This window comes from Equus quagga, chromosome 13 (genome assembly GCF_021613505.1).
Source record: "Equus quagga isolate Etosha38 chromosome 13, UCLA_HA_Equagga_1.0, whole genome shotgun sequence".
NCBI lineage: Eukaryota > Metazoa > Chordata > Mammalia > Perissodactyla > Equidae > Equus > Equus quagga.
In genome coordinates, this window is record NC_060279.1 from 96,297,521 (window position 1) to 96,320,439 (window position 22,919).

General features: G+C 54.9%; 2 protein-coding genes and 1 long non-coding RNA gene across 8 annotated transcripts in view; 1 reads left to right on the forward strand and 2 right to left on the reverse strand.

The window, feature by feature from the left end:
* Positions 1–4,832: 4,832 nt before the first annotated feature.
* On the reverse strand, positions 4,833–15,747 carry LOC124249744 (coiled-coil domain-containing protein 97). Its single transcript, XM_046681027.1, has 5 exons — positions 15,590–15,747; positions 11,718–12,173; positions 9,658–9,936; positions 9,035–9,164; positions 4,833–7,034 (listed from the first exon to the last, which is right to left on the reverse strand). Exons 1-5 carry the CDS (start codon positions 15,636–15,638, stop codon positions 6,914–6,916), a joined length of 1,035 nt encoding a protein of 344 aa, XP_046536983.1. The 5' UTR covers positions 15,639–15,747; the 3' UTR covers positions 4,833–6,913.
* Positions 15,748–15,789: 42 nt separating this feature from the next.
* LOC124249745 (uncharacterized) lies at positions 15,790–18,391 on the forward strand. Its single transcript, XR_006891456.1, has 3 exons — positions 15,790–15,962; positions 16,172–16,267; positions 17,408–18,391. It is a non-coding gene; the product is annotated as an uncharacterized LOC124249745 (long non-coding RNA).
* A 370-nt stretch (positions 18,392–18,761) lies between these two features.
* The window catches only part of LOC124249743 (heterogeneous nuclear ribonucleoprotein U-like protein 1), a 35,366-nt gene continuing 31,208 nt past the window's right edge, over positions 18,762–22,919 (reverse strand). For all 6 annotated transcript variants that reach the window (XM_046681025.1, XM_046681024.1, XM_046681021.1 and 3 more), the window contains exons 13-15: positions 21,804–22,093; positions 20,253–20,444; positions 18,762–19,670 (exon numbers count right to left, since the gene is read on the reverse strand). In XM_046681025.1, coding sequence (XP_046536981.1) covers positions 19,554–19,670; positions 20,253–20,444; positions 21,804–22,093 — 599 coding nt within the window. In that variant the 3' untranslated portion in view covers positions 18,762–19,553. The remainder of the gene's footprint in view (positions 19,671–20,252; positions 20,445–21,803; positions 22,094–22,919) is intronic.

Consider the following 22,919-nt stretch of genomic DNA (forward strand, 5'->3'; position numbering starts at 1 on the left):
TCCACCAGCAACGTACTTTATGGGGAGGTGACAGTGGAAGTGGAAGTGGCACCAAACAGAAAAGCAGGGTGGAGTGAGAGATGGCTTTGGAGGGGAGGGAGGGCTTCTCAGAAGAGGTGGCATTTGGGACTTGAAGGAAGCCAAGAAGGTAGCCTGGGGGAGGATCCGGGGACAGTGTTGTTCTTGGTAGGAGGACAAAAGCAAAGACCTGGAGGTGAGGAGAAACTTGGGTAAGCTACACGGGGAGCTACACGGAAGAGGCCAGTGTGGTTGGAAGGGAGGGGCAAGAGGAAGGGGGTTGGGAGCTGAGTCAGACGGCAGCGCTCACAGGCCAGAAGTAATAACAATCCTCCACGCCAGGTATGAAGCTACTAGGTCGCTGCATTCTCCCCGCGGCCCAGCAGAACAGGGGTTGGCAAACTACAGCCTGCAGGCTAATTCTGACCCACTGCCTGTTTCTGTAGCGTTTTATTGGAGCACAGCCATGCTCATTCTTTTATGTATTGTCTATGGCTGTTTTAGTGCTCCCCAGGCAGAGTTGAGTAGAAACTGTACGCCAAGTCAAAAATATTTACTATCTGGCCCTTTACAGAAAAAGTTTGCCGACTTGTGGTATAGAGACCATTTGCTCCCCATTTTACAGATGGGAGTACTGAGGCTCAGAGAGGTTAAGTTACTTGTTAAGGTCACACAGCTAGCAAGTGGTAGAGCTGGGATTTGAACCTACGCAGCTCGAGTAGGGGGTCTGTGCACGTAACCTCTGCCCTGGTACTGCTTTCCAGGCCACATCAGGCCTGTGGGAACCTGTGAGAACTTGTACTCTGGGGCAGATGGGAGCCATGACAGGGTTCTGAACAGAGGAGAGGTGTGATTTGATGTTGGTGCTCAGAGGGTCCCTCTGGCTGGCGGTTGAGAGAAGACTGAATGGGGCAAGGGTGACTGCAGGGAGACCAGTTGTCCAGGCGAGAAGTGACAGTGCCCTGAGCCAGGGTGGGTTTCCCTCGGCTGTCTTGTTTCTTGCCATCTGTTGTGGTCTCGCTTGTGAATTCTCTGCTTCCTCTTTCTCTGGCCTCTCAGTTTCCCCTCTTCCTCTCAGCTTTCAGTTCCCCCTCTCTCTGCCATGCCCTTCTCATGCCGGGGGCCCTGACCTGCTCTTTTGCGTGGTGACTGTCCTGGAGGAGGACAGTGTTTGTCGATGGGTGGCAGTAGGACTGGGTGAGTGGGCCCCAGGGCCCTCCCAGCCCAGCCCAGGGGTAGAAATGTGGTTTATTTCTCCTGCCCCAGGTTAGGGAACCACAGAGGGCCAGGGGTGAGGTGGGAGAGGGAGGAGTTCACTATGCAAGGAAACACTGCCATTGTCACCAGTCTTGTGTGTGGAGACACCTGCAAGAACACAGCAACATGGACTGTAGTCACTGCTGCTCCATGAGGATGCGGCATGTGTACACACACATTCACACTCGTACAGAGGTTCAAATATGGACGATGTCCCACAGCCACGCAAACACATTCATCTCTCAGAGCCACAATGAACACGCAAAAACTCTTATAGGACCCATGACACATGGACTGTGACACCTGACAGACACACATGATGCCCATTGCATACACACAGTCCAGCCTTGGAGCTTCACTGGGACATGACACAAGCAGAGACTTCAGTAGGGACATGGCAAAACACAATCACACAAATACCTTCTGTAGGGTCACAGTCACAACCACCACACACTAGACACAGATTCAGAGACAGGGCCACGCACAGACTCACACCTCCCAGCATCAAAGCGCCATCAGGAAATGAAACAGAGACTCCGGCCGGGACCCACCAACAGTTATACAAACATCCTCCACGGGGTCACAGTCAAAAACAGGCAGAGTGCGCACGCACACGACTTGACACGTCACAGTCCCACCCAGACACACACCACACACGGAGATCTGACACATCAGGATCACAGAGACTGCCAGTTGGTTGTGCCCACTCAGTCTGACATCTCACAGCCCCACAGGCTCGGGCCTGGGGAGTCCCACATGGCCTGTCATAACCAGACACACTGTCACACCCCAGGTCCCAGACAGAGCAGTCCCACACACCCAGACACACCCCCAGGGTCGCGGCCCTCACACGCCCAGCTCGTGCCCCAGCCCGAGGACAAGTCCTGGCTGCACACTGGGGCTGCACACTCCCGCGGTCGCCTGAGACCTCGCCACGCCCTTATGACACACCCCGCCCACCTGCCCGGGGCTGCCTGGTGAGCTGGCACTGCAGCCAGGAAGGGAAACTTGCGGGCTCAGCACCTTCCCCAGGCTGCGTGGGCACTGCCCCAGCCCAGCCACTCAAGCACCCCCAGCCCCTCGGGCTGGCCAGGCCTGGGTAGGAGGAGCCAGCCCCGGCCCCCAGCCAACTACAGGGGTGGGATCAGGGGTTCATGGTGCCCACTCCCCTCCCCCCACTCCACAAGCAGGGAGGGAAGTCATGGGGGGAGCCTGGGTTCCGGCTGGAGCCCCGGCTTCCCGTCCGGCCCCCATGGGGCAGGAAGCAGGGCCCGGGGAGGCCAGCTCAGGTCTTCCTGCCCCCTCCTTCAGACAGGCCTGGGACTGGGGTCAGCACAAGAGAGAGAGAGAGAGACAGGGAGAGAGAGAAAGGGGGGAGACAGAGAAAACTTCCTTCCCTCTAAATCTCTGGACATCCCGAGTATTGGTGTCTTTTGTGTGTTTCTCATGTGAATTTGAGTTCAGACCCCTTTGTGTGTGTGAGTCTGGAAGCTTTGTGGTGAGTTTTGTGTCTAGCATGGGGGTCTCTCACACAACAGCTGGGTGTCTGCGGGCTGTGCTGGGGATAGATGGGTATTTTCAACGTGTGTGTGTCCCCAGCACATGTTTGACTCTGTGTCTTTGTAGCCAGGCTGCATTTCTGGTGTGCGTGTCTGCATGTTATGTTTCTGCTCGTGAACTCTCTGGGTGCTGGGTCCCGACACTGTGACTCGGCGAGTCTGTGTATGTGAGTGGGCTGAAGCCCTGGGCCGTGTTGTGTGTCTGAATTTCTTCTCAACATCCATGCTGTTCTTCTCTGGGTGTAAATTTTTAGTGTTAAGTCTGGCTTGAAATGTGGGTGTTTTCTGTGTTTATGGGTCTGTGAGAAAAGTGTCTTCCCAGGAGGTGTTGTTTTGTGTTTCTTACAAGAACTGTTTTCAGTGTGCGCGTGCGTGTGTGTGTGTGAGTGCCCAGTGTTGGTGTCTGTGGGCAAGTTGTTTCTGGGTTGTTTTGTGATCAGTGTGTGTGTTGCTGGTGTTCTGAGCATGTTTGTGTGTCTATGTGGTGTTTCCGACATGCTTGCTGTTGTTCTCCCAGCATGTGTGTGTACATGTCCATCTCGGGGATTGGTGTTCTGAGCCTCTGTGGGTGTCTTTGAGCAGGTGGTATCTGCATTGTGTCCCCACATGTGGGCTGGTGACTTCAGTGTGTGAGCAGTTGTGTGGGTTTTCATTTTGCATCACTTTCAAGGGAGTTTCAAGTTCTCAGCGGGGCGGGTGTGTGTTCATGTTCACATTCACGAGCAGCTGTGGTGCAGGTCTGTGTTTTGTGCTGGTGTTCCCAGGGGGCGGGGGGGCACTGTGTCCCCAGTGAAGCCACTGGCATCCCGAGCGACGTGCCTGGTGGCTTCTGTACTGAGTGGAGGCTGCGTCTGCGGTGCATCCCCTTGTCGGCTGGTGCCACGCTGGCTCAGGGCTGGCTGTGGCGGGCAGGGCAGGGCAGGGGCTGTGGTGGGCACTGGACCCGTGCCCGGCCCTCGGTATAAATATCCCGGGCTGCCGGCCGCTGTGTTTACTCGGGCCAGCCCGGGGGCGGCTGCAGCCCGGCAGGTCCTGGAGGCGGGGGTGACCAGGCCACAGCACAGACACTTCCTTCTGGCCAGACAGGCCACAGCCTCGCTGTCCCTTCCCGCCCCCTTTCTGGTAGGGGAGAGGCAGCAACCCTTTCTGGGTTCCCAGGAGTCACCAGTGAACCTCTGACCTGGGTATCCCCGCTGGGCTTCCCAGGGTCTGGGAGACAGAGAAGAGGGGACAGTGACTGAGATGGGGTGAGGGGGGCAGGCCGAGAGAGACAGCAGGGAGAGGGAGAGGAAAACATGAGGACGAAGACAGAGTAGGAGGGGCGACTCCGACAGAGAAAGGCCTGGGGTTACAGAGACAGTGGGAGACAGGAGCAGAAGCTCAAGGACTGAGATGGAGGGAGTAACAAGGAAGGAAAGTGAAAAGAGGCAGAGGCCCAGGAAAAGAGGGAAGGGGAAGAGAGAAAGAAGGTCTGAGAGAGGGGAGATGAAATGGGATGGGGAGACACTGATAGCCAGAAAGGGGCAGAGACAGAATGAAAAGAATGATGGAGAGGAGGGAGGAGAAGGGAGAAAGGACAGTGGGGGCCAGGCAGCTGGAGGACAGGAGAGGGGCAGGGAGTCAGTTTGTCAGCTTTGGCAGGACACACAGACGTAGGGGGTGGGGGTGGCGGCCAGCAGGGCCCGGCCAGGGCCAGGATGGACAGGAGACGTGGGGTGGGGGCCGGATGCCCACGGAGGGGCTCTCCCTCCCTGACTCAGCCTCTCCGCCCACCCCAAGCCCAGAATTGGGGGCGGAGGGACAGGCGCCTCTCAGGCACCTCCAGGTCTCAGCTGCTCCTGCCGGGGGTGTGTCTCTCGCCACCCCTCTTGAACAGCTCCACCTCTCTCAGCTACAGACGCTCCTGTCTCCACCATCTGACTAACCCTAATTCTGACTCAATTGCTGTCTCTCATCACCTTTTTTTTATTATATAACAAACTTACGTATGGCAAAGTATATCACAAACAAATTTAATGATCAAATGATAGACTGGTGAAAAAAATGTGCACCTTACCAAGGGCTGATCCCTGTGTTTTGAAAGAGCTCTTACAACCTGAGGGCATAAACACAAGGAGTACCTGAGAGACAAACCTCCATTTCTCTCCTCTTCATGTGAGTCTGGCTGGATCACCTGGGGCCACCTCCGGGAGACAGGATGGCAATACCGAGAGCATGTCCTGCACAGGACCACTGTGATGGTTCAGGGATTCAGTACTGATCACGCATCATCACTGTAGCAATGATGATCACGTATCATTCGGTCCCGTCAGTATGCAGGACAGTGCCTAGTGCAGGGAAGGACCCCAAAGGCGTCAGCTGCTATCCTCCTCGACAGCTAACTCTCCTTCAGCCTTTCCATCTGAGCAGTCTGTCGGTGCACCTGCTCACTCCTGAGCGGCCCTGACGTCGGCCAGGCAGGCGAGTTGAGTCTCTAGGACTAGTGTGCTTCTAGACCTGCGTTTCCATCTCTGACGGCAGCACGGCCAGTAGTAAGTAACATCCTTCTGGGCTTCCCTTGACCCATCTATGAGATGGAGCTGAGTCCCTAGTCCAAGGCGTCAGGCACCTTGCTCAGGCCTGGCACAGACAGTACTGCTCAGTAACCGGACGTTTCCTTATTTAAGTCTCTCCGTCTGAACGTCCCTCGGCCTCCATCCAGCTTTCACTTTCTGTGTCTGGCTCTAATTCTGGTTGACCCAGAGGGCAGAGGTCAGGCCCGGGGGGTCAAGAGTTGTAGCCCCGGGAGGCCTCGGGGTCTCCTCCTCACTCTGGGCCGCATGCCCAAGGAGATGCTTTGAGGGTCTTTCAGGCTTAGCCATGGCACGATGCCACTATTCCAGCTCACAGGAGAGGTCCCTGGGCCCCACCTCTCTGACCCTTGGCCTTTGCCCTCCCCCTCCAGCAGCTGGCCCCTTCTTGTGTGTGTCTACCGGGGGAGTATGAGCTGGGTGTGGGGGCATGGGAAGGCGGGACGCCTGGGTTCCCACAGGCCGGTGGCTGAGTCACCAGGCGGCCATCTGGCTCCCATTAGCCTGGGGCGGCGGGGGGCTCCATGAGGCGGGCCCTGTGGCCGGCTGGGGGGAGGGATGCTGGGGCAGGCTGTGTGTGTGGGGGATGACTCAGGACCCATGATAACAGCCTGTGCGTATTTGGGGAGTGTAAACAGGAGAGGGAGAGGGAGGAAGTGAAGGAAGGGAAAACTGTGGCCGGGCAGAGGGGGGGTGGGTGGGGGTGGATGGGAGAATCCCCCCTCCCCACCAAGCTGGCAGGCCCAGGAACCCCAGTGCTGCCCCTGCCCACCTCTCAGAGGCCTGGGTCCCTAGGGGGAGGTGAGTGCTGGTGGCCACCCCTGGGGTCTCCCACCTGCCCACAGTGAGGCCACATTACTCAGCAGTCAGGGTTCTGCTGCCCACAACAGTCAGGTTGAGGGGACACTGAAACTCAAGAGAGATACAGGCTGAGAGACAGAGAGGGACAGAGACAGCGCAGAGGCCGAGAGACGGAAATGTAGGGCAGGGAGAACCACAGACCCAGAGAGTGAGGCCGAAGGAGAGATGGGAATGTAACCGAGACAAGGAGGCATGACAAGACGTCAGCAGAGAGGTGGAGGAAGACAGGGGCAGAGACCAGGGAGGGAGGCAGAGAGCCGCTCTGGGGCCAAGGGTCAGCCGCACCCTGAGTTGGGCACTGGGGTTACCTGGCCAGCTCCAGTTACGAGGCCCAGCTGGCCCCAGTCAAGGGCTGGACGTACATCCTGGACCAAGGCACAGAGAGGGGGAGAAAAAAAGAGAGGAAAAAGAGAGAGGGAGAGAGAGACAGAGAATGAGAAAGAAACAGAGGTAGGGTTCAGGAAAGAGAAGGAAAGCAGAGTGAGGAGGGAGGTAGGGAACTCAACACAGAGGGGAGGGGCTGTCTGAGATGGGACAGGATCCAGTGAGGCTGGTGGTGTGGGGTGGCTGCCCTGGTGCCCCCTGGAGAAAGTCACTGGGCCGGCCTGTCATCAGCTGCCTTGTTGGGGCGGTGCGGGTGGGCGGCCATCAGTCCCCGTCCAGCTCTGGGCTGGGCGCATCCTCAGGCTCCTCCTCATCGAAGTACCTCTCCTCTTCATCCCGAGCCACAATGTCCAGGTTGTCGAAGTCAGGGTTGTCATCCACGGTGCTGCAGGGGGAGGGGCTGTCAGGGGCTGGCTCTGCCTGGGGCCCCAGACACCCCCCTCTGCTTCTCACCCTTTGGAGGAGCTGGGGCCTAGGGACCCCTGAGGCCAAAGGCCCTATATTGGCAGCAGTAAGTTGGAGCTAACCCCTGGAAGGGGATGTTGGGTCTTGCAGGGCTTCAAACAAAAGGCAACATTTTCCAAATCAGAGATTTTACATAAAGACTTCGGTTTTTTCTTGAAAAGCTGGAAGACGTAGTGACACACGGGCCCACGTGCCCGAGGCAGTGGTTCTCAACAAGGAAGATTGTGACCCCCAGGGAACATCTGGTGATAACTGGAAACATTTTGATTGTCACAACTGGCATTTAATGGGTTGAAGCCAGGAATGCTGCTCAACATCCTGCCACACACAGGACAATCGCCAACCCAAAAGGTCCATGGTGCCGAGACTGAGAAACCCTACCCTAGGGTGACAAGTGATCCTAAACTGAGGATCCCTGGCTCTGTTCCAAACCCTCCCACGGCTCCCATCACTCACTCTAGTGTAGGATGCCCTGCCCGATCAGCCCCACCACCTCTGAGGACACCTCCTGTCCCTCACCCCTTGCTCCAGCTACCCCAGCCACCTTGCTCTTCCTCCGTGCAACCTCAGGGCTCTTGCACCTGCTGTTCCCACTGCCAGGAATGCTTTTCCCCCAGATATTTATGTTGCTTACCCCTCACTTCCCGCAGGTCTGTGCTCAAATGTCACCTGCTCAGAGAGCCTCCTTGGTCACCTCACTCTGCCCCAGACCCTGCTTTATTTTTCCTCATGGCCCATCACCACTAGATCTAGATGCTTCTTTGTCTTTCTCACTAGAGTGGGACCCCCTCAGGGCAGGGGACCCTCTCTGTTCGTTTTGTTCCCTGCTTTGTCCCCAGAGCCTGGATACTCCCACATGTGGGTGCTCAGCACGTGGTGGCTGAATACAGATGAGGGACCTGTAGGGCTGTTGCCCAGTAGCTGTCCCCCAGAGAGGGGACAGGCTTCGGTCCCCACCACTCCCATTCCTCATGCCAGGCCTGATTTCCTTGTGGGCACCTGGCTTTAGGAAGGCAGTGGTGTACTTACTGAGGGCTCCCCATGGCCCAGGCACTCTGCTCACTGCTCTGTGTGGCAACTCAGGCTGAGGCTCCACCCCAGCTGGAAGTGATCAGCCAGACTGGCCTCCAGAGCCGGGGGTTGGGTCGGGGAGGGATGGGATTCCACATCAAGCCGGTGATGCTCATCCCCCGTGCTGCCTGTGGCAGAGGCAATCATGACCCCCCTTCTACTGATGAGCCCCCGAGGGTCCACTTGTTCTTATGTCCTCGGGGCTGGATTTGAAACAGGGCCCTCTGCTGCCACACCGGGTGTTCGGGACCACAAGGCGAGACTGCCTCAGTTGATAAAACCGTTTATCTTTGACTCTGACACCTCACTCTCCTATTCAAAGCAGGGGGCCCATGTGCCTCGCCCCTGGGTCAGAGTGGAGAAATTAACCACCAGCACTGCAGGGTCGCCCACCACGGGCCTCTGCACACTAGGCATTCACCCTGCCAGGGCTTACTTTCTGCAGCACGAGGAGGTCTGGGGTCCTGGGGAAGAATCTGGGGTACCTGGGGGCCACTTGGGAGGCTTGGGGGTGGTGGCATCCTACAAGGTCACCACCACTTACCGGATGGAAATGCTTCAATGTCTTATCAACACTGAGCTGAACGTCAGCCCTGCTCCTTCCCTTCCTCCCGGACGAGGGGACTGAGGCTTTGAGATGGACAAAGCTAGGTCCAGGGTCACCCACTGATCTTTGGTTGTTGTGAAATCCTTAGGCTGTCTGACTCCATGGCCCATGACCTGGAACTGTTCTGGGGCGTTCTAGCACCACCAAAGGTGGCCCTCCATGGAGGCGCTTTGGATCTGGCACGTAGCCGAGGGCTGTGCGGTGCTGCGTTGGGGGATGGGGAAGTGAGGACACAGGAGTACCTGTAATCAAAGTCCCCGTCCTTCCCGTCCAGGAAGCGCTGGTGCATCCGGCTGGTGAACTCTTCCCGCAGGATCAGCCTCTCTTCCGAGTCGGGGACCCAGGCCTCCGAATCTTTGCCGGGCCTCTGGTCTGTAGGGGGAGACACCCACGGTGGGGGGAGGAGTGTGAGGGGGGTTCTCAGGCAGGCGCTGAACACGTGCCCACAGAGAGCTGTCTCCTTTGTGCTGAGTGGAACACAACAGTGACCAGGATGCCCCAGTCTGTGCTCTCCCGGGGCACACATCAAATACGTAATGACTGTAGAACCAGGCTGTAGACTAGAGTTAGGATCGGACACCTGAAGGATGGTGAAGGGAAGGCATTCCTGGCAGAAGGAACAGCACGAGCAAAGGTCTGGAGGTGAGGGATCACTTGGGGCCTTCAACGAGTGGGGACAGAGATGCTGGAGAGGTCAGGAAGGGCCGGGCACACGGTGGGGGTAGGAGGGGGGTCAGGCCAGGCAGGGGAAGGACGTGATGTCTCCTCTTGTGGGTGTGGTCCAGCCTGGTGCCATGGAATGGAGACACACAGGGCCAGGGCTGTGGTGTCCGGACACTGGGGTCTCCCTGCTGCTGGCTCTCACCTTCCTCGTCACTGTCCTCCTCCTCCTCCTCCTCCTCCAAGCAGGCCTCCTCCTCCTCCTGCTGCTGGAGCAGCCGCTGCTGCAGCTCCCGCTCCTGGTAGGACTGGAGCAGCAGGTCGGAGAGCGGGCAGGCGGGTGTGCCGGGGGAGCCGGGTTTGGGCGGCTGGTGGGCTGGGGCACGGGCACTGAGCTCCTCCTGGGTTAGGTATTGCCCAATATACTGCTCGTACAGCAGTGGGGCCCGGAACCGCATCTGCTCGTCGCTGAAGTACTCGCCCCCTGCACAGACGGGGACAGGGCAGGTGCAGAGTCAGGGGCCTGCAGGTGAGGCAAAGGGCTGGGCATAGAGTGAGCGTGTCTGAGCAGAACTCTGTCCATGCATGTGTGTGATCATGCTGGTCCACAAGTGTAGGTGTGTGCACATTCAGGTGTATAGGAAAATAGGCACAGATGCCTGACATTGTGTGGCCACAAGGAGTCATGCATGTGTCTGAGCATGTGTGCATGACCAGGCCTGTTTCTGCACGTGTAGTCACGTATCCAAGCACAAGTGTGTATGCACAGTCAGCCCCGTGTACATCCTGGCCCTTGAGGCACTGGGGTCTGAGGCCCCTGTACAACTGTGCCCGGGCAGGATTCACAAGCTGCTGCCCATCAGTCTGTGTGCACCAGCACACACCTATACGTCTTCCCGTGTGGTCAGCACACTGCCCATGGGGACCTGTGTCTCTGGGAGCCAGCGTGCAGGATGTGGCAGGCAGGTGCATTGCGCACAGGAGCCAGCGTTGTCAGTGGTGTGTGCCTGTTTGTTGAGCCGCGGTCTGGTTGGCAGTGTGCACACCTGGATACGCCTGCACCGCTGGGCATGTAATGTACATCCGTGTGGAGCTGGAATGTGTGTGCAGAGGATCAGGTAGGGCAGTGCGTCTGCCCAGCTGTGGGTGTCCCTGGTGGTCTTCTACACCCCAGATCTCACCTCTCTTCAGACGCTCCTCTGCAGCCACCCCTCGGGTGGGCCTGGCTTCCCCACCACCCCCAAACCCGGGTCCTTTGCATCTCCCCTGGCTGCTTGTTCCTGGTCGCTCTGTCCCTCAGGCAACAGTCAAACCTGCCCTGGTCCCTCCCACCCACTGGTCCCAGCCCTGCCTTCAGAACCCAGGGCAAGAATCTGCCTGGAATCCTGGCCTCGGTAGCACCAAGCTCTGTGACCATTCCCGTCTTGCCCTCTATCTTAGCATCTCTCTTACCCCCCATCACTCTGTTTATGGAGTTTCCCACCAGATTCTGTTTGTCTCCCTCCTTCTCCCTGTCTCTGACTGTCACCCCCCGCCCCCAACCGGGACTCAGTTTTTCCTTCACCTCCTCTGCCCGTCTCCACCCTGTCTCTCCTGCTTTCTCAGTTTCTGGCCTCCAACCCCACCTCATTCATTCATTCATCCTCCCTCCTGTCTTCATCTTTGCTCTCTGCCTGTCACTGTGTCCCACTTTTTCTGTAGCTCTCTCTATAGCCCGTGACTTCTCCCTGACCAGAATCTTAACTCTCTGCTTCATCTGCTCTCATCTTTTAACTTTAGTTCTGGTGTCTTTGGTCACAGAGACACTTGTAAATATGTCACAGTTAAAAAGGTATCGATGTTTCCCTTCATGGTTTTCACGTGTGTGTCTTGTTCAAGGCCTTGCATCCCCAGGGTCATAAACACGCCCCCCTAGGTTTCTGTCAATGCCTTGTGTATGGTGTACGGTAGGAACTAGTCTTCCTGGGGGATAACCAGTTACCACAGTGCTGGGTGCTGTGTCCTTGGCTCACTGATCTGAAATGGCACTTCTGTCACCTATTAAATTCTGAACCTTCTCACTGCCTGTGCCATTCTCTACCTCTGGGTCCCTGTTTGTCTCTACCTATCTTGCCCCATCAGTTCATATTTCTGTCTCAGTCTCTCTGTATGTCCCTGTCTCAAAACTTATGTCCCAGGATCTCTGTCTGTGCTTCTGCTCTTGCATCCTTGTTTCTTCCTTCCTCTGCCGTGGTCTCCCTCCCGCCCAGCCCATTGCCCCCACACCTTGGATGAGCTCTCGCAGGGCAGCATAGCGCCGGTTACGCAGACGGGTTCGTAGAGTGCGGGGTCGGGCAGTGCCCTGCCGGGCCACCTCGGCACAGTAGAAGTCTGCTCGGTGGTCACCACGCAGGTGGCCAAAGCAGGCCAGGTGCTCCTCGCGGAGGCCCGTGCGGAAGCGCTCCAGGAACACCAGCGGCTTCTCATGGTACAGCTGGCCCAGGATGGCTACCTTCTCCCGCTCGGTCAGGTCGGGCTCACCCTGCTGCTGGCTGCACACGGGCAGGCGGCTGGCAGCCACGGCGCGCAGCATGGCATTCACCGCTGGGTTCTCGGCCCCAGGAGGATCATCGTCCAGGGTCCTGGGCATTCCCTCTGCTGCTTCCACCTTGTCCTGGGGTCTCGATGGGACCGACGTACAGCTCAGCTCTCCCCAGTGCCCAGGATTGGGCTCCGTGCAGTCTGTGGGGAGGGGGAGATCTGTTAGTCCAGGGGTGGGAGTGGGGGAAGAGAGGGCGGGTAGAAGGGACTGGGTGCTCACTCACTCACTCGTTTCACATTTACTGAGCACCCACTGTATTCTGGACACTGTTCTAGGCCCTAGAGATACCACAGTAAGCAGCAAGTTGACATTTAGGGGGAGACACAGACAATTTAAAACACAATCACTGAAAACATATAGTGTGTTGGGAAACATAGAGTGTGTGAGGTGGTTGTAGGAGCCTTGTAGAGCAATAAAGAGGGAAGTAGGAGAGGGCCAGCCCCATGGCCTAGTGGTTAAGTTTGGCAGGGTGGGCTTCAGAAGCCCAGGTTCAGTTCCTGGGCACAGACCTACGCCACTCAATGGCGGCCACACTGTGGCAGCAACCCACATACAAAATAGAGGCAGACTGACGGAGATGGTAGCTCAGGGACAATCTTCCTCAGTGGGAAAAAAAAAGGGGGGGGGGGGGGGGGGGGGTGGGGGGGGGGGTGCCTGCAATTTTAAATGGACTGTTAGAGAAGGCCTTGCCAAAAAATGACATTTCAGTAAGACCCGAGGTGGTGAGGTGGTGAGGGACTGAGCCATGAGATTTCTGGAGGAAGAGATCCAGGCAAAGGGAACAGCCAGTGCAAAGGCCCTGAGGCAGGACTGTGCCTGGTCTGTTTCCTTGGTCCCTTACCACCTCATTCATTGATTCACTCAATACTTTGCCTTTTCACTTGTTCACAAAATCATTAATACATTCACTAACTTGTCACTCACTCATTCTCTCCTATTCATTTACACATCCCTCCAGCCACTCTTCAGCATCTCTAAATCTAAACAAGGCACCGAGCTCGGCAATGCTAAAGGTCCATGGGAGGGATGCAATCCAGCTCTTGCCCTCAGGGAGCACCCAGTCTGATAGGGGAGACAGGCCAGGTCAAAGACAATACAGGCACTGGTAACAGGAAAGCTGAGCACCAGGCAAACCCTGTGAAAGCTGTTTCTCAAAAGTGGTGGGGAGAGGAGCAAGGCTGCAGCAAGCAGGGAGTAAGTGAAAACAGATGGTACAGACACTTCTTAGGTAGCTTGGCTGGGACGGAGAAGAGAAAGGGGTGATGGTTACAGGTGCAATGGGTTTCAGGGAGGGTTTTAAGCACTGAGGCAAGAGAAGACTGAGCTGGACTGGTGCAGGAGGTGATAGGAGGTCGTGGTTAGAAAGATGCTCGGGAGGCCGAGTAGACAAGCCATGGGGCTGAAGGCCTGGGAGGTGAGGGGGGCATCCAGTTAAGTCAAAGTGTCCCTAAGACAGAGACATGGATGAGGAACAGGTTTAGGGGAAGATGCTGAGGCCAGTTTGTGACACGGAATGTATGACGGGCCCAGGGGCCACGTGAGGAGAGGCATCTAAGAAACTGCTGGTACATGGGACTAGAGACTTCTCAAGAGAGAAGTGCTGGGCTGGGAACAGAGTTGTGGGAGTCGTCTGAGCCAAGACAAGAGCTAAAGCGGAAGAAAATGAGAAGTTTTGGGGAGGGCAGGGAGGGAGTATGTGAGAGATGAGCAGAGAAGACAGGCTAGGAAAGAGCCCTGACTGGATGGGGAGAAGACACTCTTGTGAGGGAAGCTGTGAGATGCTAAATAATGCCCCCCCTCCAAAGACAGCTACGTCTTAATTCCTGGAACCTGTGAATATTACCATATATGGCCAAAAAAAAAAAGGGGTCTTTGCAGATGTGATTAAGGATCTCGAGATGGGGAGATTATTTTGGATTATGCTGGTGGGCCCTAAATGTCATCACAAGTGTCCTATAAGAGAGAGCTTGAGGGAGATTTGAGACACACAGAGAAGAAGGCATTGTGAAGAGGGATGGAAGCAGAGATTGGCATGATGGGGCCAGAAGTCAAGGAATGCCAGAAGCCACCAGCAGCTGGAAGAAGCAAGGAATGCGTTCTCTCCCAGAGCCTCTGAGGAGGCCCTCCCCGGTCCTGCCTTGATTTCAGCCTAGTCATACTGAGTTCCGGGTTCTGGCCTCCAGAACTGGGAGAGAATACATTTCTGTTTTTTTTAAGCCGGCTAGTTTGCAGTAATTTGCTACAGCAGCCACAGGAAGCTAACCGAGGCCGAGCAGGAGGAGCCTGAGACAGGAAGGAAATCAGAAAGAGCGGTGTCACAAAAACCATGGGAAAACTTTCAAGAAGGATGGAGGGGTCAATAGCACTGAATTTTCCAAGTAGCCAATAAAAGTCCTAGGATATTTTTAATTGTGTGATATGGGCGGAACGGGATTTTGTCTATGTCCGATGAGATTCTTTCACGTTTAGATGCAAATACTTCTCAGACTATAAAGATTATTAGTATTACTGCAGTGAGTGAGATGAAAGAAGAAGAAAAAGTAAGAGAAAACAGGAATGGGGTGACTCAGTTTAACTACACAGGGAGATCATTGGGACTCCAGTCAGAGCAGCTTCGGAAGGTTAAAGTCACCTGCAGCAGGTGGCAGGTGAGGAGATGGCGACAAGTGTGGAGGACTCTTCGGGGAAGGTAGACAGTATCTTGTAGGCAGCATGGGATTAAACGACAGATTATTTTAGGTTAAAACTTTTTTTTTTTTAATTATGGAAAACGTCAAACATGCGCAAAAGTAGAGAGTATATAGTAACCCCCCATCACCACCCCAATACCCAATATATCCATCATCCAGCTTTAACAATTACCAATTCTTGGCCAGTGATGTTTCAACCAACTTCCCAACCACAGCTCACCCTACATGGGATTACTCTGAAGCAGCGGGACGAATTTTAAGACGAGCAAAACGAAAGCATTTTAGATATTGATGGGAAGGCATGAGAAGAAATAAGGAGATTGAATACGCAAAGGAGAGAGATGGGGGAACGCAGAAATGGATTAAAGACCCTGAGGGGGCCGATGGGACTGTGGACTTTGGGGGAAGGAGAATTAGAATGGAAACGGGGAGACGTTAATCTGGGATCAGCAGAGTTTCCAGGGGACAGGAGGAGGAGGGTTGGCCTGGGGCAGGGGAAGGGTCAGTTTGACACAGGCAAGCAGGTAACCTGAGAAGCAGGGTTGGCTCGGACAACGGGAGAGGTAGCCTGGGAAGGGGGAGAGGATTGTGTTAACCTGAGGGTTAGCCCGGAAGAAACTCGGTTAGCATTGGACAGGGAAAGGGCTGGCTGGAACCTGGAAGAGGTTAATTTCGGGGGAGGGGACGGGGTAAAGGAGGTCAGCTCGCAACAACAGAGGGTTTAATCTGGACAAAGAGGCGAAAGGGACAGGTAAAGCAGAGGGCAGGTGTCCCCCAGAAGAGTCCTTCTTCGCGCTCAGGGGAATCATTTCCCAGCGACACACCAGCCGCACGCTCCCGCCGCCTCTGCGTGGTGAGGACCTCACCTTCATCTGGTTCCCGTGCCGCCGCCGCAGCAGCAGCCACGGCCTCCATCGTTATGCTCTACGACTTGTTAACCGCCGCGGCGAGCTCCGCACGTCTACCCAGAGCCCACGTCCTCAGCAGACACTTCCGGCAGAGCACACTCCCGGGGCCGGGTGCTCCGCCGCGCTCGGAACCAAAGTTCCGGACTAAAGGCGGACCTCCCTTTGCGCATGCGTACTTCCCTCGGGTCCGGCCTGTCGCAGCCAGGAAGGAAAAGGACTCCGGGGTCAGAGGGGCATTGCTGCCGTCTCCGTCTGAACTGCTACAAAATTGGAATACTGGAGGGATCTGAACCATTGTGCAACCTCTTCACTGCTGTGACTCCAGAGCCCGGTATGGTTAACTGGGATGGATGGTTGAATGACCACCCTCCACGGCCTCTGAGAGTTTGTGCTTTGGTTTGTAATTCAATCTCCTTATTTCTTCATCTCAAAGAATATTTAGGAAGCCTTGTCTCCTGCTTCTGTCATCATACCCAGTCCTTGGCTAGCATGAGATGGGTGGTGAGATCAGAGATAGAACTTCCCACTTTGTGTTCCCAGGAACTGGAGAGTCTGCACACTCGGAGGAAGACGATCCTGGTCCTGATTTGCCCTAGGTGATGGGGGACTCACGTTCAGATGTGTGTTATCAACAGAGTAAGTGAACGTCACCAGTGACTACCCTAAGTGGCCAGGGCTCTGATGGACCCAGGGGCTGCCTGCCCCAGCCTGAGTCATGGAAGGCTTCTTTCTGGGAGGAGGGGGCGCCCAAGCTGAACCTGAAGGATGAGCAGGAAATAGGATAAGAGGAAGGGAGGGTAGGGAAGGGTCTCAGGAGGAGGATGGGTGAGGCAAAGCCCAGGAGAGGAGGGCGGGCATGGATAGTTCTGGTTTCTCCAAGGACTTCAGTAAGGTCAGAGAATTGGAAAGTTCTAACCTGAAGGCCAGAGGATTTGAGAAACTTGCAAATATGCAAACTTCCATGTACGTGTGCATTTTCCAAGGCATTTATAGACTCTAAAATGAATCTTTGATTCCCCCAGAATGAACCACTGATCTGGAGTTCAAGTGGGGAGCAGCAAAAGACGAAGCCAGTGAGGTCACCAGGGGCTAGGCATGTGGGGCCTCATAAGCTGTATTAAGTAGCTTGAGCTCCTTTATTCCTAGGGGAGCGGGCAGGGGGGCATCAGGCTAAGGGACTGGAGCTAAGGGAGATCTGTGAGGAGGCTGGTGCAGTAATCCAGACACTGTGGCCTGGAGCAGAGAAATAACTTCCCGTTTGCATTCCCAGGATAAGGGATCTGGAAGAAAGTGGCTCATTGTCACATTGGATAGGTGGGGGCTACACTTAGATTACCAAGAGAGGCCAGCAGAGGGCGCCGTTGCCCAACACATGGACCTGCAGGCAAGGGGCCTTCCCAGAAGAGGACCAGAGGGCCTCCCCCAGCAAGGAGAGGGAGGCACTCCAGGGTGCCTTTTAGCTCAACTAGCCACCAACCCTGGCTCCATCTCATGTTCAGATGCCCCACCCTTGACCTCAAAACTAGTTGACCTTCCTCCTCCCTTTTATTGTAGCTTGTGTTCCCTCAAGGCTCTGAGATACTTCCGGTGACAAGAAGGGATGGCACTGAACTGGCCACTCCTATGCCCCAGCACTGTCCCTCACGAGGGGCCAGAACAGCATGTCTGGAGGGGATGAAGAAATGACTCAAGTTGCTAGGGAAGGAGAATGGTAGGAGGATGTAATGAGTCTTTTACTCTGGCTCACTTCTATTTTTAAAAATTTCCCTTCTCCAGGAAGCCCTCACCGCACCACACCCACCACCCCAGGCTCTCACAGCTGACCACTTGATGCTTGCACTATTTGACAAAAGGTGTCATCTTTGGACTGGGAGCCCCCATAGGGGCAGGATCCAGTACTGCCTTGGCCATGCTGTCACCAGCATGGTCCAGAAGTGGTGAGGAGCAGAGGAAGTACCTACCACCTATTCGCTGGATAAAGAAGCTTCTGGAATCCCTGCTATCCTGGACCCAGGAGTGTAGACAGGAACTGTCCTAAGTCCAGCACACAGGCCAGGCCTGAGGTGGATGGGCAGTCACACCCAGTGATGACCCCCAACAGTCCAGCCTTGGTCTCCACTCCATTGGCCCTGCCTCACATTCCACCTAGGGACCTGTTCCATGCCTTCTACTCACAAATTCCTGAAGGGATTTGGGACTGTGAGTGGACTGAAAGGGGCAGGGACCAGAGAACCACTTTAAAAATGAACTTTGTTGTTAGTGCCGTTGTGTCAATTCCAGCTCCCAGCGACTCTGTGTACAGCAGAGTGGAACCCTGCCCGGTCTTTTTGTACCACCCTCTCACCTTCCAGCCCTCTATCAATAATGCTCTGCTGCTATTCATAGGGATTTCAGGGCCAGTATTTTCAGAAGTGGGCGGCCAAGTCCTTCTTCCTAGTCTGTCTAGTCTGTAAGCTCTGCTGAAACCTGTCCACTGTGGGTGACTCTGCTGGTATTTAAAACACTAGAGACATGGCTTTAAATATTGCGGCAACATGCAGCCACCACAGTATGACAAGGACAGACGGGTGGTGAGGTTCCCTGACTGTGCAATGAACCTAGGCTATGGTGGTGAGAGCACCGAATCTTAACTACTAGACCAGCAAAAGATGAACTAGTGGATTTTAAACTGAGGGCCCCAAGTTTAAGGGGGCCATCCCCAGCACCAAAAATGGGGCCAGGCACACCAATCCCTCAATAAGTGTTTAATGAATGAATAATGTCCCCTTGAGAAGGCCCGCAACCCCAATTAAAGGCCAACTGCAGTAACACTTTAGGGTTTCAACCCTGCTTCCTTCCCGCTAGGAGGTGCCATGTGATTTATTGAAAGAAAACAAAACAAAACAGGGCAAACACATTTCTTAATAAGTGCAGTTTGTTAAAATCCTGTTAAAACATATGGGTCAAGGGGAAGTGAAAATAATCAGGGGATCACTGTAGGAAAAACCTTTAGGTCTGGCACCTGGGAGACCTCTGGAGAGATGACAGTGGGAGAAACTTCATGTTCTGAAGGGAAGGAGCTCTTCCCCCGACCTCCCCTTCTTCCCTCTCACCCGCTTAATCCCACCAGAAACTACCAAGACGCCTGGAATAAAAGGTTTCAAGTTCAATAATCACACTCTCTCCAAATACAAAAAGCAGTTACAATTCAACTCAACACAGAAGCTTGTGTGCAAAGTTACGGGAAACTGAGACATCGTATAAAAAGTTAGGTTAAAGATGATTCTGTGGTTTTGTTTTGAGGGTGTGGCTCTTCCTCGGTCACCTGAACTCAGCAAAGAAATGGTTATCCTGATGAAATACCAACAGCCGACCCACAGTAAAAACGGACAAATTCTAAAAATTAAAAAAAAAAAAGCATAATTACCAAAAAAATATCTGTCACTGCTTCCTCCCTCTGCATTTTGCTTTTTAAACTTTTTTTTTTTTAAGTTTTTGATTTTTTTTTAATCCTGAAAAGTAGACAGTAAAACAGCTCCTGGAAGAATTTACAACCAACTGCATGAAGGTCTGGGAAGCTGAGGGGCTGGAGCAGGGCTGGGACGAGTAGACAGGAAAGGGTCCTCCCCTCAGCCACTGTAGCCTCACTGTATGACAGAGGGGGAGGAGGGGTCTTTAGTCAAAAAGGAGGAAGAGGAGGAGGAGAAGGGCGGTGGGGGGACAAACAGAAAATAAAAAAGGTCATTGTTGCCTGTTTGAATTCAGAGAAAAATGCCTGGCCCTGTGTGGGAGGAGAAGCCCCTCAGAGGGGAGGCAGTGGGCTGGAGGGAGGCAGCCCTGGGGTGACCCGTCCCCCAGCACCACGGGACCCGGTGGGGGTAGACGAGGGGGCCGAGGTGGGCGCTGGTGGAGGAAGCCGGCAGGGGCCTCCAGGGCACACTGGCTACTGTGTGCTTGTGCCCCCCTGTGTGTTCCCGGAGTAGCTCCCATAGTCGTAGTTCCCGTAGTATGGCGGCCACTGGCCCTGGTTCTGATAGTACTGGTTCCACTGCTGGGCATACTGGGGAGAGAGAAACCAAGAGCTCCAGGTTGTCTTTCATCCAAATCCACATTTGGCTCCTCCCCTGATCCCACTCTTGCCCAGGGTAGAGATGGGTGCAGTGACAACAGCCGACAGACTGGCCCAATAGAGAAATCAAGGTACCCCGGGAGGACAAGTGACTGACCTGATGCCACATGGGTGGGCAGTTAGGGACTGAAACCCAGGTCTCCTGGCTTGCCAACCTAATGCCCGTTCAGGTACAGCTAGAGACCATATTCAAAATACTTAATAACAGGTCTGGCAGCCTAATACTAACCAATCAGAATGGACACTGGCCGTGGTGCTGAAGGAGGATTTGGAGGCCCCTGCTGTGCCCTTTGCTTGCTGCAGTGGAGACGGGCTAGGATACCAGTTACTTAGCAGCCAGTGCACAAACGTTCATCAAATGGAATGGCTATGCCAGAGGAATGCTAGCCTGAGGCCAGTGGGCTGCCTATTTTTTTAGGCATAAGAAGAAGCTCAAGTCTGGGAATACACATCCATGCAGGGCCCCTGGAAGTCTCTCCATGCCAATGCCCACCCCCACCATGGGGCACCTACCTGCTGATACTGGTTATAGCTGGGCTGCGGATAGGTCTGTGCAGTAGGGGGCGGCGGGGGGGTGTAGGGGGCCGGGTTGTAGCCACCATAGCTCCCATAGTTGTAGGCAGGTGGTGGTGGAGGTGGAGGTGGTGGGGCTGTGTAGCCCTGGCCGTAACCTCCCTGGTTGTAGGGTGGCTGGCTGTAACTCGGCTGGAAAGAAGGGGAAAAACCAGGGCTCTGTGAAATAGCCAGCTCAGCGGGGATGGAGGAAGGGACTTTAAGAGCAGTAGGCCTACAAAGGAAATTCCCTGGTGGAGGGTGTTACAGGGCTGAGGAGGAAGTGCGTCAGCTCTGACGTGGAGGACAGGGTAAGATGTGTCCTAGACTCTAACCCCAGCTCTGGGACCCTGGGGGAGCAAGGTGCACAGCACCTCTTGAAATACCAGCTGCTTTTTTTTTTTTCCTGTAAAATGAGAATTACAACAGAACTATCCCTTCAGATTGCCTTGTGGATTCATTAAGCTGTGTGCACAAACCACTGGGCACTCAATAAGTGGTAGCAGTTGTTAGGGGAAGAGCTGCTGAGAAAACAGTAGTGGCAATTTCCTAAGCACTTTCCATGTCCACGCTGCATCATTATCTCATCTAATCCCCCAACAACTCTGTGAGGTAGTCCCCTTAGCCTCACTTTACAGAGAAGGAAGCTTAGACTCAGGGAGGTGAAATCACTGGGCCCAAGTCACACGACTAAGTGGCAAAGCTGGGACTCAACCCCAGGTCCCCCTAGTTCCAAAGCCTTGCCCACAAAACTGTAATGCCACCCGTCCCTCATGACAAACCTCAGAAGTGAGTTCTACCAACAACTCTAGCACTTTATGAGGAAAATGAGGTCCAGAGAGGTGAAGCTGTTTGCCCATGGTCACAAAACCAGAACATCGTGGGGCTGGGGTTTGAACGTGTGCTTGCCCAATTCCTGTTCTAGGAAATATTCTGGTTATACCAGGACTGGGAACCATTCACCTCTGTCTCCTGGCAGCTGTTCCCAGGCCTGGCACGTGGAAGGTGCTCAGGAAATGGCTGTGCAATAAATGGAGACTGCTCTGGTCAACAGGGGCCTGTGCATACCAGAACCTGAGCACTGGGTTCTGAGAACTGGAACTGAGCCTGGATTCACTCTGGAGTGAAGCTCTTGGGGCAGAGGGCAAGTCCTCATGGACCTTAGGGGCTGTCTCCACATCCTGAAGACAAGCAGGCCTGCCCCTTCCAGCCTGGGCAAGGGGTAACTCCAATCGACTGCTGTTTTTGGGGATTCAGTGAGGCCAGTGACAGAGCCAAGAGAAATGTACTTGCTGAAGGGACCAATGCTGACAGTCCACCCCCTCTGAGGAAGGTGGGAGAACAGGTAGGCTCCTGATTTACTCTGGGTGTGGAAGGGATCTGGGACTAAGGTCTGTCCCAGTCAAAAACACTGCCAGGGAGAAAGACGGGCAGGGGTGGAGGTAAGAGTGGCGACCTGTAGCTGGAGCGTGTGCTGGTGATTTCCCTGGCCTCACTGGCGCACACTCTCACCTGTGGAGGGCTGTAGCTGCTGACGGTGGGGGTGCTGGTATTGGCGCTCGAGCCAGGGATGTTGCTGTTCTTGTTGTAGCTGCTGGCCCCTGGAGGGTTCCGAGCAGGGCTGTAGCTGGGCGGCGGTGGCGGCTGCTGTGGTGGTGGCTGTGGTGGCGGTGGCTGCTGTGGTGGTGGCTGTTGCTGGGGAGGCCGGTTGTAGCTGCCTCGGTTGTTAGAGTTGTTGTTATCCCGGCTGTTATTACCCCAGCGGTTCTGGTTGTAGCCACCACCTCCACTGCGGTTGAAACCTGTGTTGGAGCAACCAGAAAAGAGGCCTTGTCCCTCTCAACCTGGGACCCTCAGGAGCTGGGCTGTTTTGGTGACTGCTGTGGCCTCAGCATGGCCAGGGACAGAGCAGCAGCTCAGTTTAAGTGAATAAATAAAGCACCCGCTCTGGGCTTCCCCAAACCCCTGGGCATTCCACGTGCAACCCTGATAATACTCGGTCATCACTGTCTGCTGACAGGTTTGCCTTGCTCACTGGACTGAGAGGCCAGGATCAGGGCTGCCTTGGTTTCTACTGTGTCCCCAGCATCTCCACAGCTGTGGAACAAACTGGAAGAGATGTTGGGGAAGAGGAATGCTAAGCCCTGGGGCAGTCCTCTTCAGGCTTGGCCAAATGGGCCAGCCTCTCCTGAGCTCTTATGCAGCTGTTTCTTTGGCTCAGAACGATTCCCTCTTCCCCTGGCCAATGGATCTTAGCTCAGACATCAGCGTCTCAGAAGGCCTTTCCTGAGCCCTGCTCCCCATAGGCTGGATCAGGTGTCATCTGAGCTCATAGTACCCCTGGGCTTTCCCACTAAGCCCAGAATCCATCTGGACTGTCACTACAGGAGGTGTGTTTGTGTGGGTCATGGCTGTGTCCCCAGAACTGTCTAGCACAAGACTGAAACAGAGTAGGGCATGCTTGTTAAATCATGATCATACACTACTTCAGAGACAGCAGAACTTAGTGCCTAAGAACTTGGGACACTTGATCTCAGCTCTGGATTTAACTGGGTGAATCGTGGGCAAATCAACTTCTCTAAACCTGTTTCTCCATTTGTTTTCAAACCAAAACAGTCCCAATGTTTG

Bases quoted from the DNA above. Each gene is read 5' to 3' on its own strand.
- LOC124249744 (XM_046681027.1), bottom strand. From the start codon at position 15,638: ATGGAGGCCGTGGCTGCTGCTGCGGCGGCGGCACGGGAACCAGATGAA. The intron at 9,937-11,717 runs GTGTGGGGGCAA...CCGTCTGTGCAG, and splicing joins CCTGCGAGAGCTCATCCAAG to GGGGCGAGTACTTCAGCGAC. The intron at 9,165-9,657 runs GTGAGAGCCAGC...CTCCCCCTACAG, and splicing joins GGAGGACAGTGACGAGGAAG to ACCAGAGGCCCGGCAAAGAT.